We start from the raw sequence: 12943 nt of genomic DNA, 5'->3' as shown, positions 1-12943 counted from the left end.
TCAAACAATTTAGTTCCTTCACAGAAAAAGAGCTCAACATGCCAGAAGTTTTTTGTGCAGTAGTGTGAGTGAAAAAGTACATAATGTGCCAGACGTGCCGGCAGCAGTCACACCCCCCTCAGTGGGAAAGGAAGAGAAACCACAAACTGTTCATACATGTGCAAAAGTGGTGTACAGTTACTGTGATTATACACATACGAGGGTGTTGTCTACTTAGAACAAAGTTTACAGAGTATAGTTTAGAGTAGTTCTCAGCACTTACCTGCTGTCTCTCCATTGCTCTCCTCTGGCTTTGTACCTGGTCTTTTCTCCTGCTCAACAGTCTGTGCACTGGATGAGGAGCACCCCATGTTTGACAAAAGAACTTAGATTTACAAAAATAATAAAATGTAAAAAAAAACGTGGAACCTTTTGAGGAGGAATCACAAGCTCCAACCTCTCTTTTTAGCAATGGCAGAGGCTGCTTGGCATTGGACTCATGAACAGCTAATGCCTCTCTCTTTAGTTCCTAGGAGAATCTGGAATCTCTCTGGTTTGTGTGTCTATGCATGGCCTGCTGACCTCTGGCCCTAGACAAACAATCTGCTGTGAGCATTAGAGCAGAGCAGGCAGTGCAGCTGGTTGTTCTGTGACTGACTGACTCCTGCTCAGGCTCTCAGTTCATACAGGAGGAGGAGGAGGTGCACATGCATGGATAATGCTTCCTCCCCTTTCTGTGAAAATCTCCTCTGGAGATTCACCACCTTGTGGCAAAGTTTAGAGTAGCACATCTTCCGTTTTATCATTTGCTGAGGTCAGTGTTGTTCAGATTTTTTTTTTATTATTATGACAATAAGTAACAAAAGAGAATAAGTCCCAAACTTAATCCAGTTGCCATTTCCCAGTTTAAAGAGTTACTCATGCGACTTAATAGAACATAACAAAGACCGTTTCAGACAAAATACATTGCGTTGTATACAAAAGAGTATAAATAGCATCCATATAGACAACATTGCAGGATCTGAGAATGCTTAATTGCTGGTCAGAGGAGAGATAAATGGGCACATCTCAGAAGTCTATGAATGGACAAGTTCATTCTCGAGTAGCTCCATCTTCTCGGTCATGGCTTCAAGTAAAGACAGGTTAAGGAATCAAATGAAAACACAGGTTAGGTTATTTCCTGCATATTTATGTACTGCACATCAGCAAATATATGCTAATACATAATTTTATTTTTTATGTTTGCAAGTTTTGGTAAACCAAAACGAAACTATGTTGGAACTCTATTATTACATGTTTATGACTCAGAGTTAATGTGTCATCCACTGTGGAAAAGCAGCAAAAATGTCTAGAATTAAAATTCTACTTTCATTCATACAAGGAAAATAAGCAAGCATATAAACATATTGAATGTAAAGTGGTGAAAAGGATATTATTCAGCATCAGGTTCTTCAATTTGTCAGTGACCTGCTTTTGAAACAGCATCAAGTTCTCACACAGGCACATGTTTCCTTCAGGTTTTTCTGTGGGAAAACAGTAAATGATTGAGAAAATGTTCTTGGATCTAATTCTTTTGCCGTTATCCTCACTCTAGAAATCACAATGACAGCAGGTGGCAGTGATGCACCATTTTGTTCATTGTAATAACACTGAGTTATTGGCAATGTGATATTTTCAAATGTTATATTACGTTACATAACGTGTGTTATAAAACGTGTGTAAAATGTGTATATAATAGTATTGTAATCATTTTGTAACAATATTTTTATTTAATTCTTAATGTAATTTCCATCCAGTTTGGTGTTTGCAGTGTAATAGTGCAGTAAACAGTTGTCCAACCATGTGTAAAATGTTACCTTTACATATCCTCATCTTGAGCCTCTTTGTAATTTCACCCATTTTCTCAAAGTCCTCAGCATAATAAAGATGCTTTTCATCAGGCTCTGAGGCAATTTGTCTCAGCTCCTGCTCTATGGCTTTGCCAACACCCAAGGCATAAATGGTGATTCCTGTAAGACAAAAAGCTCCTTTAATTAAAGTTTGTTATGTTACCAAATGGTTTAGTCACACTATGGATGGTGAATTTACCAGAGTTCTTTGCTTTCGTAGCCCACTCTGTGACATCATCCTGTGCTCTTCCATCAGTGAACACGATGCAGACACGTGAGACACTGGCTCTGGCGCCTTCTTTGAACGAAAAGCTCGATTCGAACATGTGACGCAAGGCAGAGCCCGTCATAGAACCTCTGCCCATGTACCGCACCCGGGCCACGGCCTGTTTAACATGCTGTGCCGTGATGTACTGGCCCAGGGTGAACTCTGTGCGGACTTTGGTGGAGTACTGAAGGAGGCCGACATGCGTGCCTGCGGTGGAGATGTCCAGTGAGTCCACGATGCCGTTAACAAACTGCTTGACCAGCTCAAAGTTGGCTGGGCCCAGACTCTTGGAGCCGTCAATCACAAACACCAAATCCATTACTCCATCGCCACACTCTGGTTCTGTCAGTCACACACATTAAAACAACAGGTTACATATGCATATATTTAAAGAAAAGACACTTTAAATGTGATGGTCTCTATAATAGAAGGCCATGGCATACTTTTGCAGCTCTTCCCGTCCTCAGCCAACATGAAACCCTCAAAACATCTGCAGATGTAAGAGATGTTGGTGTTGATGCACTGATGCTCACAGCCGTGCTCGACTGTGTGACACAGGTCCAAACCTGGGAGTTTGAAAAGAAGAACATTTATACTGTAAAAACATGAAAAAACTAAGCATGAAAAACATTTCTTGTGTGTCGATTCCTTTTGTAAATCATCAGTGCTGCTCGTCAACAGAGTGAAACATGACAAGTCAGACATCCAACAGTTTTTGCTATACTAGTGCAATGCCCGTAGGAAGTACAGTATGTATTCCCATAGTGGGAGCTGAAGAAGATTTTTCAGTTATGGTAAAGCCTTTATGTTTTAGCCTAACGTAAAGGCTAAAATAATACAAACACTGTGCAACCTCATTAGGCACAACGCAAATGTGCCAAATGTTTTTTTGAAGAAAACAAGCTCACTGTCAAAGTGCATCAAGGCAAATTGATCATTTCCTGAATTTCTAAAAAAAAATCATTGAAATTATTCCTTAAGAGGTTTGCAAATATTTTCAACGGATCCTTATTCAGGGTGATGCCGACTATTATAGTGGTAAATTTCAAGTCATTCCGAGATACTTTTTGTTTTTGAAAAGAAAGTCAGCTCACTGTCAAAGTGCATCAGGGCAAATGGATCATTTCCTGAATTTCAAAAATTCATTAAAATTATTCCTTAAGAGGTTTGCAAATCCATTACTCCATTGCACACACTCTGTGGCACTGGTTCTGTCAGTCACACATTAAAACAACAGGTTACATATGCATATATTTAAAGAAAAGACACTTTGAAGGTGATGGTCTCTATAATAGAAGGCCATGGTCATACTTTTGCAGCTCTTCCCATCCTCAGCCAAAATGAAACCCTCAAAACATCTGCAGATGTAAGAGATGTTGGTGTTGATGCACTGATGTTCACAGCCGTGATCGACTGTGTGACACAGGTCCAAACCTGGGAGTTTGAAAAGAAGAACATTTGTACTGTAAAAACTAACCATGAAAAACATTTGTGTGTCGATTCCTTTCGTAAATCATCATTGCTTCTTGTCAACAGAGTGAAACATGACAAGTCAGACATCCAACAGGGCTCCTCGGCTATGATGTTGATTTGTTGTTCTTGTTTTTGCTATACTAGTGCAGTGCCCGTAGGAAGTAATTATTCCTAAAGTGGGAGCTGAAGAAGATTTTTCAGTTATGGTAAAGCCTTTCATTTTAGCCTAACGTAAAGGCTAAAATAAAACAAACACTGTGCAACCTCATTAGGCACAACACAAATGTGCCAAATGTTTTTTGAAGAAAGTCAGCTTACTGTCAAAGTGCTTCAGGGCAAATGGATCATTTCCTGAATTTCAAAAATTCATTAAAATTTTGCAAATATTTTTAATGGAACCTTGTTGAGGGCGATGCCGACTATTATGATGGTAAATTTCAGGTAATTCCGAGATACTTTTAGTTTTTTTGAAGAAAGTCAGCTCACTGTCAAAGTGCATCAGGGCAATCTGACGGTCAGCGAGATATGCCTGTCACAGACAGACAGACACACACAGACGCAACTTGCTTTGTAGATAGATGCACTGATCCTTAGATTTTACACGATAATGATGATTGTTTTGGTTTCCATCAAAGAGACTGCTGTTGGAAACATTTTCAAAGACCCATCACTTATTTTTCCCAATTTTCCCATGGACAATTCATCTAACTGCATTAATGTTGCTAGACATATTGTAGAAATCATTGATGCAATATTAAAAACATGAACTTGGACAGTGACAAGTTAAATAATAAACATTATTCTTTACGTTGAGAGTATGAAGTCAACAAACAGCAAAGAAACTTACTCTTGCATGTTTTCCCATCAGGTCTGAGTGTGAAACCCTCTGTGCATTTACACACACAAGAGTCTTCAGTGTTCATGAACTCCTGTTCACAGCCATGTGTGTCATCAGCACAGTGATCTATTTCTGTGTGACAATGAGTGAAAAACATACTTTTATACTTCCATGTTTTGGAAGTATCCTCATTAAATCATAAACATGACCAGATTCCATGTGCAACCTTCTACTCTGGAGGATATTTTTCCAATAGATTCAATGATTAATCAGAATAGGGGGAACCTCTTGCTCTTTCTTGCATAAATAATTACAGCGTACACATAATACACATATCCTTCAGGGATAATTGTTAATAATAAAATAGGTGAATTTAGATTCTTACTTTTGCATGTTTTCCCATCAGGTCTGAGTGTGAAACCCTCTGTGCATTTACACACACAGGAGTCTTCAGTGTTCATGAACTCCTGCTCACAGCCATGTGTGCCATCAGCACAGTGATCAATCTCTGTGTGACAATGAATGAATTCAGGAGAAAATATTATTTATTTTTACATTAAGAATCCAGTTTGTTTTGTATGTGTGTGGTTTTAAAACTATATGCACTCATTGTGACATTTCATACAACAACAATTGGATTTTGGTGCCCATCAGAAGGACTGGTACTGAACATTCTTCCAATACACACATCACTTATTCAGATTTTCCCATGAATAATTCATCTTGTTGCATAAATGTTGCTTGATAAACTGTAGAAATCATCTTTCTTTTACATTATTCTTTAAGTTGTTGAAAGTATAAAGTCAACAAGCAGCAAAGAAGTTAGATGAAAGTATTTGAAACTTACTCTTGCATGTTTTCCCATCAGGTCTGAGTGTGAAACCCTCTGTGCATTTACACACACAGGAGTCTTCAGTGTTCATGAACTCCTGCTCACAGCCGTGTGTGCCATCAGCACAGTGGTCAATCTCTGTGGGGGAAGAGTCAGATTATGGATGAAGGCCTTTTCATTGGCAGACTCTTTAGACAGATCACAGAAAACCACAGGTGAATATAATCAGTTTAATGATTTGACTGAGTTCCATGTGTCAGAGATCGTTCATGATATCAGGAACACCTGCACTTTTCCTACTCAAACATGTCAACATGTCGGCTGTGGAAATGACCTATTATCGAGAATCTTTTGGGTTCCTCGCACAGTCCAAAAATATGCAGACCCGGGGATGGAAATGCTGTTGGCAAATCTTAATAATAAGAAAAGGTGAAAAGGTGAATTTAGATTCTTACTTTTGCATGTTTTCCCATCAGGTCTGAGTGTGAAACCCTCTGTGCATTTACACACACAGGAGTCTTCAGTGTTCATGAACTCCTGCTCACAGCCATGTATGTCATCAGCACAGTGATCTATCTCTGCAGTGAATGAAAAACAGGACAGAGCAGAGTGACGCCTGTTCTGTTAACATCTGAACAAAAGACTTGTTAATTGTCAGATATCCTTTATGCAATTTCTCCACTTCAGAGAGAGGTAGTAGGACATGTACAGTAAATACGAATGTGTCGTGTTAGAGGCGTTATAGACCGATAGCGCAACGTTATTCTTTTAAAAACTTACTCTTGCATGTTTTCCCATCAGGTCTGAGTGTGAAACCCTCTGTGCATTTACACACACAGGAGTCCTCAGTGTTCATGAACTCCTGCTCACAGCCATGTGTGCCATCAGCACAGTGGTCAATCTCTGTGTGACAGTGAATGAAAAGGGAAAAGCAGACATTGTTGATTTGCTTACATCTGAATAAAAGACACATAAATAGTACAAACACTCCAAGTTACCCCATTGCTCTACACTCTTAGAAATAAAAGCACTAAGTACTCGGCTTGTCCTCATAGGAGAACCCTTTTTGGCTCCAGGTACAACCTTTTTATAAAGGTTCCACCTTGAACCCTTTTGAAAGGTTCCACCAAGAACCCTTTTAAAACCAGGAAAGGGGTTTTAAAGGGTTCTCTGGATCAAAATGGTTCTTACTGGAGCCATTAGTGTTACCAAGTACACTTGAAAAACCCTTTCTTCGAGAAAGGGTTTTTCAGAAGCAAATGGTTCCAGGTAGAACCTCAGCCCTTGTAGAAGGACCCTTTTGGAACCCTTATTTCTAAGGGTGTAAGTAGTACATGAGTGTAAGGAGAAATAGTAGAAATCCTCTATGTCCATGGTTTTCAAACTGTGGTGTAGCACCAGTGGCATGTGAGCGTCCTCTGTTGACACTTACTTTTGCATGTTTTCCCATCAGGTCTGAGTGTGAAACCCTCTGTGCATTTACACACACAGGAGTCTTCAGTGTTCATGAACTCCTGCTCACAGCCATGTGTGCCATCAGCACAGTGGTCAATCTCTGTGTGACAATGAGTGAAAAACAGTCATTTATTTATTTATTTTCACATTATGAATCAGCATAAATGTAACCCCAGTTTTGTTGTGTTTGTGTGGTTTTATTGTCCTTGTTTTGAAAAGTATATGCACTGATCTTGACATAAGGATTGTTTGGACTTTTAGGGGAAATTCTTCCCAGAGACACATCACTTATTTAGATTTTCCAATAAACAATTAATCTTGTTGGATCTATGATAAACATGAACTTGGACAGTGACACACATAATTCTTTAAGGTGTTGTTTGCTTCTGTGTGTGTAAACAAACAGCAAAGACACTTACTTTTGCATGTTTTCCCATCAGGTCCGAGTGTGAAACCCTCTGTGCATTTACACACACAGGAGTCTTCAGTGTTCATGAACTCCTGCTCACAGCCATGTGTGCCATCAGCACAGTGATCTATTTCTTTGTGACAATGAGTGAAAAACACACATTTTATACTTCTCAAAATATTTAAACACCACTTTTATTGTTTGTCTTTACTGTAAAGCATCCTGTGATCCTGTTTTGAAATCATTAAATCAGTGTTTACCAACTCATCAATTAATCAGATTTTCCCCGTGAACTCTTGTTTAATATTCGAGTAACATTAATTTTTCACTTTCGCTCTACTTCACAGACCAATTGTACAAATAATTCATGCAAAAATGAAGGCCATCATAAATAGATGAGCTAATGTGGACAGTTACACAATGGCTGACACAGTTTCATGTTTGATGACACTTACTTTTGCATGTTTTCCCATCAGGTCTGAGTGTGAAACCCTCTGTGCATTTACACACACAGGAGTCTTCAGTGTTCATAAACTCCTGCTCACAGCCATGTGTGTCATCAGCACAGTGATCTATCTCTGTGTGACAGAATACAACACAGAAAAACACAGGTGTTAGAATCCCTCTGTTTTCACGAGTTCTTAGTCCAAGTATACATGAGATTCCATTGCACTTTCACCTGATTCTTGTACAAAGCTGCAGGTGTTGTCGTCCAGACTGTAAAAACAGCTCTTCATACACTTGCAGTGACAACGACTAACACACAGCCACAATTCCCCGGATCACACTGGTCTATTTCTAGAATATGAGGAAGCTTTCCCTCTCTTTCTTGCATGAATAATGACTTTTACATGAGCACACTCTATATATATATACAGTATATCTATTTCTAGATATTTCTATATCTATTTATAACAAAAAAAGACACCTTCATGGATAATTCTTATCATCTACATCAACATTCACTCTCCAGACAGAACAAATCCTCAGTCATTACTGTTGTTGTTGTTTGATTTGCTGATAGGAGGACGCTTGACTTTGGACACACGTGTGTCACCACGTTCCAAAAGCTGCTCCGATGATTGCTAAAGCACACGCTTCCTTCAGGAAAACTCCCCCACTTTGTTTCTGTTCACATCCACCACCAGAGCAAAGGGGCTTATTTTTCAGCTGTGGGTGGAGAGACGTCACTGGCAGGAGGAATGCTACCTCTGTTTTTTAATTTGAGGCGCCTGAAAGTGTAATTTATAGGCGGTGTTTGAACTACTTAAATCCATAAGTGGAACACTGTTGGAATTAAGGAATTATGACTCTGACATGGACTCAAATATTAATTAAACATTAAACTGTATTTTAAAATAAAACTTTGCTTCATTATATACTGAAAATAAGATAAATCTGACAAATATTCTAATCGTTACAGTTCAGCAACAACATGGTAACATATCCATATCCATATTATAGGAAATATTGGTATAAAAAGGTAATAATGTTACAATATTATCATGTTATTTCCAAAGTAATTTTGCTGTTATAGCTTGGCGATGATAATAACCATAGACTACTATGGTTCAGACTACCATATATTAGATACTTGTACTTTTACTCAAGTCATGTTTTCTAAAAAAAAAAAAAATAAGAAGCTGCCTTTTAACTGTGACTCTAAATGAAAATGAAAAATATCAGTCAAACATGTGAGACAAACTTTCTTTTTTTAACTAACAGCTTCTTCACCTTTACATGTCTTCCCATCAGGGTTGAGGATGAAACCTTTCCTGCACTGGCACCTGTACGACGCAGGGCTACTCACGCAGATATGTTGGCACTGATGGTCCACAACCTCACACATCTCTGAACCTAAAGCATGCAGGGAAACACACGACATACAGACTCAGACTCATGTACGAGAACATGCAAACAAGAGAGGACGTGTAACTGTGTGCAAACTCATCACCTCCACACAGTTTGGACTGGAACACAGAGGTGAGGGTTTCTATCTGGCTGAAGTTGGCCACCAGGTGCACATGTTCAGAGTGAGGTTCACTCCCGATGGCTCTCAGGATGTTCATGTCCACACGGCCCACGCCGATGGCAAAAATCTGGATACCAGCTTGCCTCGCCTGAGCCGCAATCTCCTCCACCGTGTCCTGAGGCCTCCCGTCGGTCACAATCATAGCGATTCGTGGGATGCGCAGGTCCGCTGGTCGGGCTCCTTCCTCCTCTGTGAAGGCAGTTTCCATTGTGTACTGGATGGCCAGACCGGTCATGGTCCCTGTGGCGAGGTGCTGCATGTTCCTCACCGCCTGCTCCACTTCAGCCTTAGTGGTGTAGGTCTTGAGGGAGAACTCGGGCTGGACCACGCTGCCATACTGGAGCAGACCCACCCTGGTGGAATCAGGGCCAATTTTGAGGAACTGAACCAGGTTGACAATGAAGGTCTTGACCTTCTCATAGTCATGGGGACGAATGCTTCTGGAGCTGTCGATGACGAAGAAAAAATCCAGCGGGACGGCTTTGCAAGGGCTCTCTGTGACAGAAGACATAACATAGGTTTGACATTTACTCCATCATCTAAACCAGGGGTCTCAAACTCAAACGACCTGGGGGCCAATGCGCATCTATTGTGGTCAAGAGGGGGGCTGGCCTAGAGAACAAAAAGTGGGGTAAAAAACAACTGTTCACAATATTGCATCATGATATCACACGAATACTTAATAATACTATTTATGATGCAAAATTAATGTGTTAATATCAAAAACAGGCATTTATTTTTAAATTACATAAATAATAGTGTGGACAACTGTAATTATAATTCCTACCAGGAGCCGTTTTGGGGCCACTAACATTCGTGGCTTGGCTGTTAACAAGCATATTTATATATGTAAATGAATGTTGTATGTGATACATTTAATAATGGGATAATTATGACCAAATGTCTTATTATTAAAACATTGCGAGCAAACATATATTATATTCTATCACCTCGCTGGCAGCTGTGCCTCAGCTACACACTATGTTGACTGTAAGATGGTGAGGTCGTGGACCATGTTTTCATTTTAACCTGATATTAAGTGGGGGGCCGCATGTAATCGATTGGGGGGCCGCCAGTGTGAGACCCCTGATCTAAACCAGCTTACGAAGACATATTTGACTTCAACAGAAAAGACAAATCTACAGCTGAAAAAAAGAAACTTACCCACTAGTTTGGATTGGACAGCGGTGACGTTTTGCCGTCTCGCTATCATGGGTCTGGGACGACGTCTGTAAAACCGAACGGCATCACAGCACATCAGGCAGACGAGGCTGAAGGCCAAGAACCTCATTCTGACAAGAGTTGACAACTGCAAGAAAAACAAAAGCATAGCAGGAAGGACAAGTCCTACAACAAAATGTGTTTTTAAATGAAATCAAGAGTCATAACCATTGATTTATGGCATTAATTCCAAATGTCAGAAAGTCCATGTTCATGCACAAGTGATGAGAGGCCTAAAGGACACAAGGCTTCACAAGGTGCCACAACCTTTGCACAGGTGTGCAAGGAGTATTATCACCTGCTGTAAATCACCAAATTAGGAGAATCTGATGAAAAGGGCTGAGGACATAGAACAATCAAAGTTTAAATAACCTAAATTCTTACTCTATGTAAAGTTAAGTCATAAATCCAGGAGTCATCGGGACAGCCGTTGCGATGTGAACCTGTTTGTTTGATGTGATGGAAAAAGAGGAACATGAGGACACGACCCACCATCACTGTACGACTCAAACGTTAACTCCAGCTTCACTCGTCACTTTTTCCCACGCACACTGGAAACCAAAGAGCACAGACTGACTCATAAATACTGAAATCTGTGCTGTAAAATAACAGCAACTGTCTCAGTGTTGGCAGGGACTTTGTCTGTTCATGTACAATATGTTAAACTCCTTCACTCAAAGGGAGATATGTCGGATTATCAATGAAATAAAAGATCCCGGTTATTTTCAGTGTATTATAGTTTCATGAATGAAGAGGTGGAGGTTTTTTAGCCTCCAAATGACAGAATTTTTAAATAATTACTCTAAAATGTTCTAAAATGTTCTCTTGTATTTAGGTGACAAAGTATGAAGTATATGTGTCAAGAGGTGCTACATATAAGTCAATGGCCATAAAAGATATAAATAGTGACCTCTTGCATGTTTGACCTTGTCCAGCTTCACGTTTCACACTAACATGGCACATGACTTGATGAACAGAAAGGACTTGATTTAAAAACAGGAGGAGACGTCTCCCTCTCGTCTGAGTCCATCAGCATGTGTTTTTCAGGATGTTGTGCTGCACAGGTGATGTAACGTGATTTACAAACGCCACAGTCCCCTGGTGAGCCACTCATGTTCAGGCTGCAGGACCAGCTGCTGTCGGAAACACGTCAGACGATGAGAATCCCCTATTTTGACGCTGTGGACATCTCTCTTTCAGCTCTGATCAGGGTGAGGACATTGGTTCACAGTTCTGTGTTTTGGCACCCCGGGCAGATGAACACATTTGTAAATATGGGAGCTGCAGACGTGAGACTCAGGGGACACATATCCATGTTGCACCGCACACAGTGTTTGACCTGTGACCTCACATCTGTCTGATGTCCGTTTGTGTTTTCTTCATTGACAGAAGTCAGTCAGTACTGAAATATCACAGTGGTCTATGATGAAGAATAATCATAGTAAATAAAGGACACCTCTGTCAGTTGTGTGGTGGAGACTCAAACATGTTCCCAATTCCTCATAATTGAAAGCCAAGGCGGCATGTTTACTGTCAAACACAAAAACAGCATGAGTTTTATGGGACCCCATGTCTGTTTTGGACATTATCTCTAATGACTATTCATGATGCATGTCATGTGAACTAAGTTGTTTCCTAACTTAGATCTCAAGTAAACACAGAACAGATAGTAGTTGTTGTTTCCTCTTTTTGAACATGTTTTCTTGAAATCCTAAATAATTCACTTCTCTGCCAAGAAGTTGCAAATCGCTGTACTTCTCCACCAAACTAAACAGTCTCATGCTTTTAGAAATAAAACTTAGTACCTACTTTTAAAAATAAAAAAAATCTCCAACTCCTGTTTCAAAAGCTCCCAAAAATACCAACAATGAGTCAAAAGAAGATTCCCCAGCAGAGGAAATCTGTCCAGTAGCTCCCAACTTTAAACATGCAGAAATGTGTGTGATAGCTCTGCTCTTAACTCCATCCACTCTGCTTCTCTCTTCACTCCCACTCTGACTCAACCACAGGGCTCGCCTCTTATTCAGAGAGTGGGGAAAAAAAGGCACTTTCTACAGACATGTTGCCAGCAGGTAGTTGAATTAGAACTGCTGAATTTTATATAAACCTGTTCATATGAACACAAAAGAAGTCAGCGTGAGTCTTAAACTTTCCTCAGACTCCACACTTCGTACATATATTAATAAATGGCATTATTTTAAGTTTGTTTTTAAATGATTAATAATTACAATAGTAAAATGTGTTGTGTTTATAACTTTTTAAAAGCTCAGAATTTGAACTTGAGCTGCAATGATAAATGTAATTCATACAACTGATGAAAACCTGGCATATCTGAGGTGCTTAGTGGTTAAAAGTATTTAAAACACTAAGCTCATTTGTGTAGTCTGAGTTGGTTGACGTGTAATAACATTTTTAAGCTTGGTTGAACAAAACACAAATGAACGTGATGCATAAAATAAACAAATACGCCAAAAAAAGAAGAAGCCAGGAGTTCAATAGATTTGGTTGGTTTTGCCCAAATGGGTTAGAGATGTGAATCATAATTTT

At 39.7% G+C, this 12943-nt stretch overlaps 1 protein-coding gene across 2 annotated transcripts; it reads right to left on the bottom strand.

The window, feature by feature from the left end:
* Positions 1 to 865: 865 nt before the first annotated feature.
* LOC310934612 (matrilin-2-like) lies at positions 866 to 12354 on the bottom strand. Of its 2 annotated transcripts, XM_083898375.1 has the most exons (18): positions 12206 to 12354; positions 10340 to 10484; positions 9098 to 9670; positions 8878 to 9000; positions 7599 to 7721; positions 7154 to 7276; positions 6712 to 6834; positions 6060 to 6182; positions 5735 to 5857; positions 5295 to 5417; positions 4833 to 4955; positions 4457 to 4579; positions 3448 to 3570; positions 2580 to 2702; positions 2068 to 2478; positions 1836 to 1988; positions 1413 to 1502; positions 866 to 1111 (listed from the first exon to the last, which is right to left on the bottom strand). In XM_083898375.1, exons 2-18 carry the CDS (start codon positions 10464 to 10466, stop codon positions 1056 to 1058), a joined length of 2763 nt encoding a protein of 920 aa, XP_083754501.1. In that variant the 5' UTR covers positions 10467 to 10484; positions 12206 to 12354; the 3' UTR covers positions 866 to 1055. The 2 variants fall into 2 exon arrangements, with proteins under 2 accessions (XP_083754501.1, XP_083754502.1); XM_083898376.1 differs by lacking the exon at positions 7154 to 7276.
* Between the last annotated feature and the right edge of the window lie 589 nt (positions 12355 to 12943).

Source organism: Microchirus variegatus (genome assembly GCF_963457635.1).
Source record: "Microchirus variegatus genome assembly, chromosome: 1".
Lineage (NCBI taxonomy): Eukaryota > Metazoa > Chordata > Actinopteri > Pleuronectiformes > Soleidae > Microchirus > Microchirus variegatus.
Note: the sequence above shows the minus strand (reverse complement) of the source record. Positions and strands in the feature narration are given on the sequence as shown.

Coding starts and splice junctions, on each gene's coding strand:
- LOC310934612 (XM_083898375.1), bottom strand. CDS start 10,466: ATGAGGTTCTTGGCCTTCAGCCTCGTCTGCCTGATGTGCTGTGATGCC. Junction 4,956..5,294: donor TGATGGGAAAACATGCAAGA/GTAAGTTTCAAA, acceptor ATTGTCACACAG/AGATTGATCACTGTGCTGAT. Junction 2,479..2,579: donor GGACGGGAAGAGCTGCAAAA/GTATGCCATGGC, acceptor TGTGACTGACAG/AACCAGAGTGTGGCGATGGA.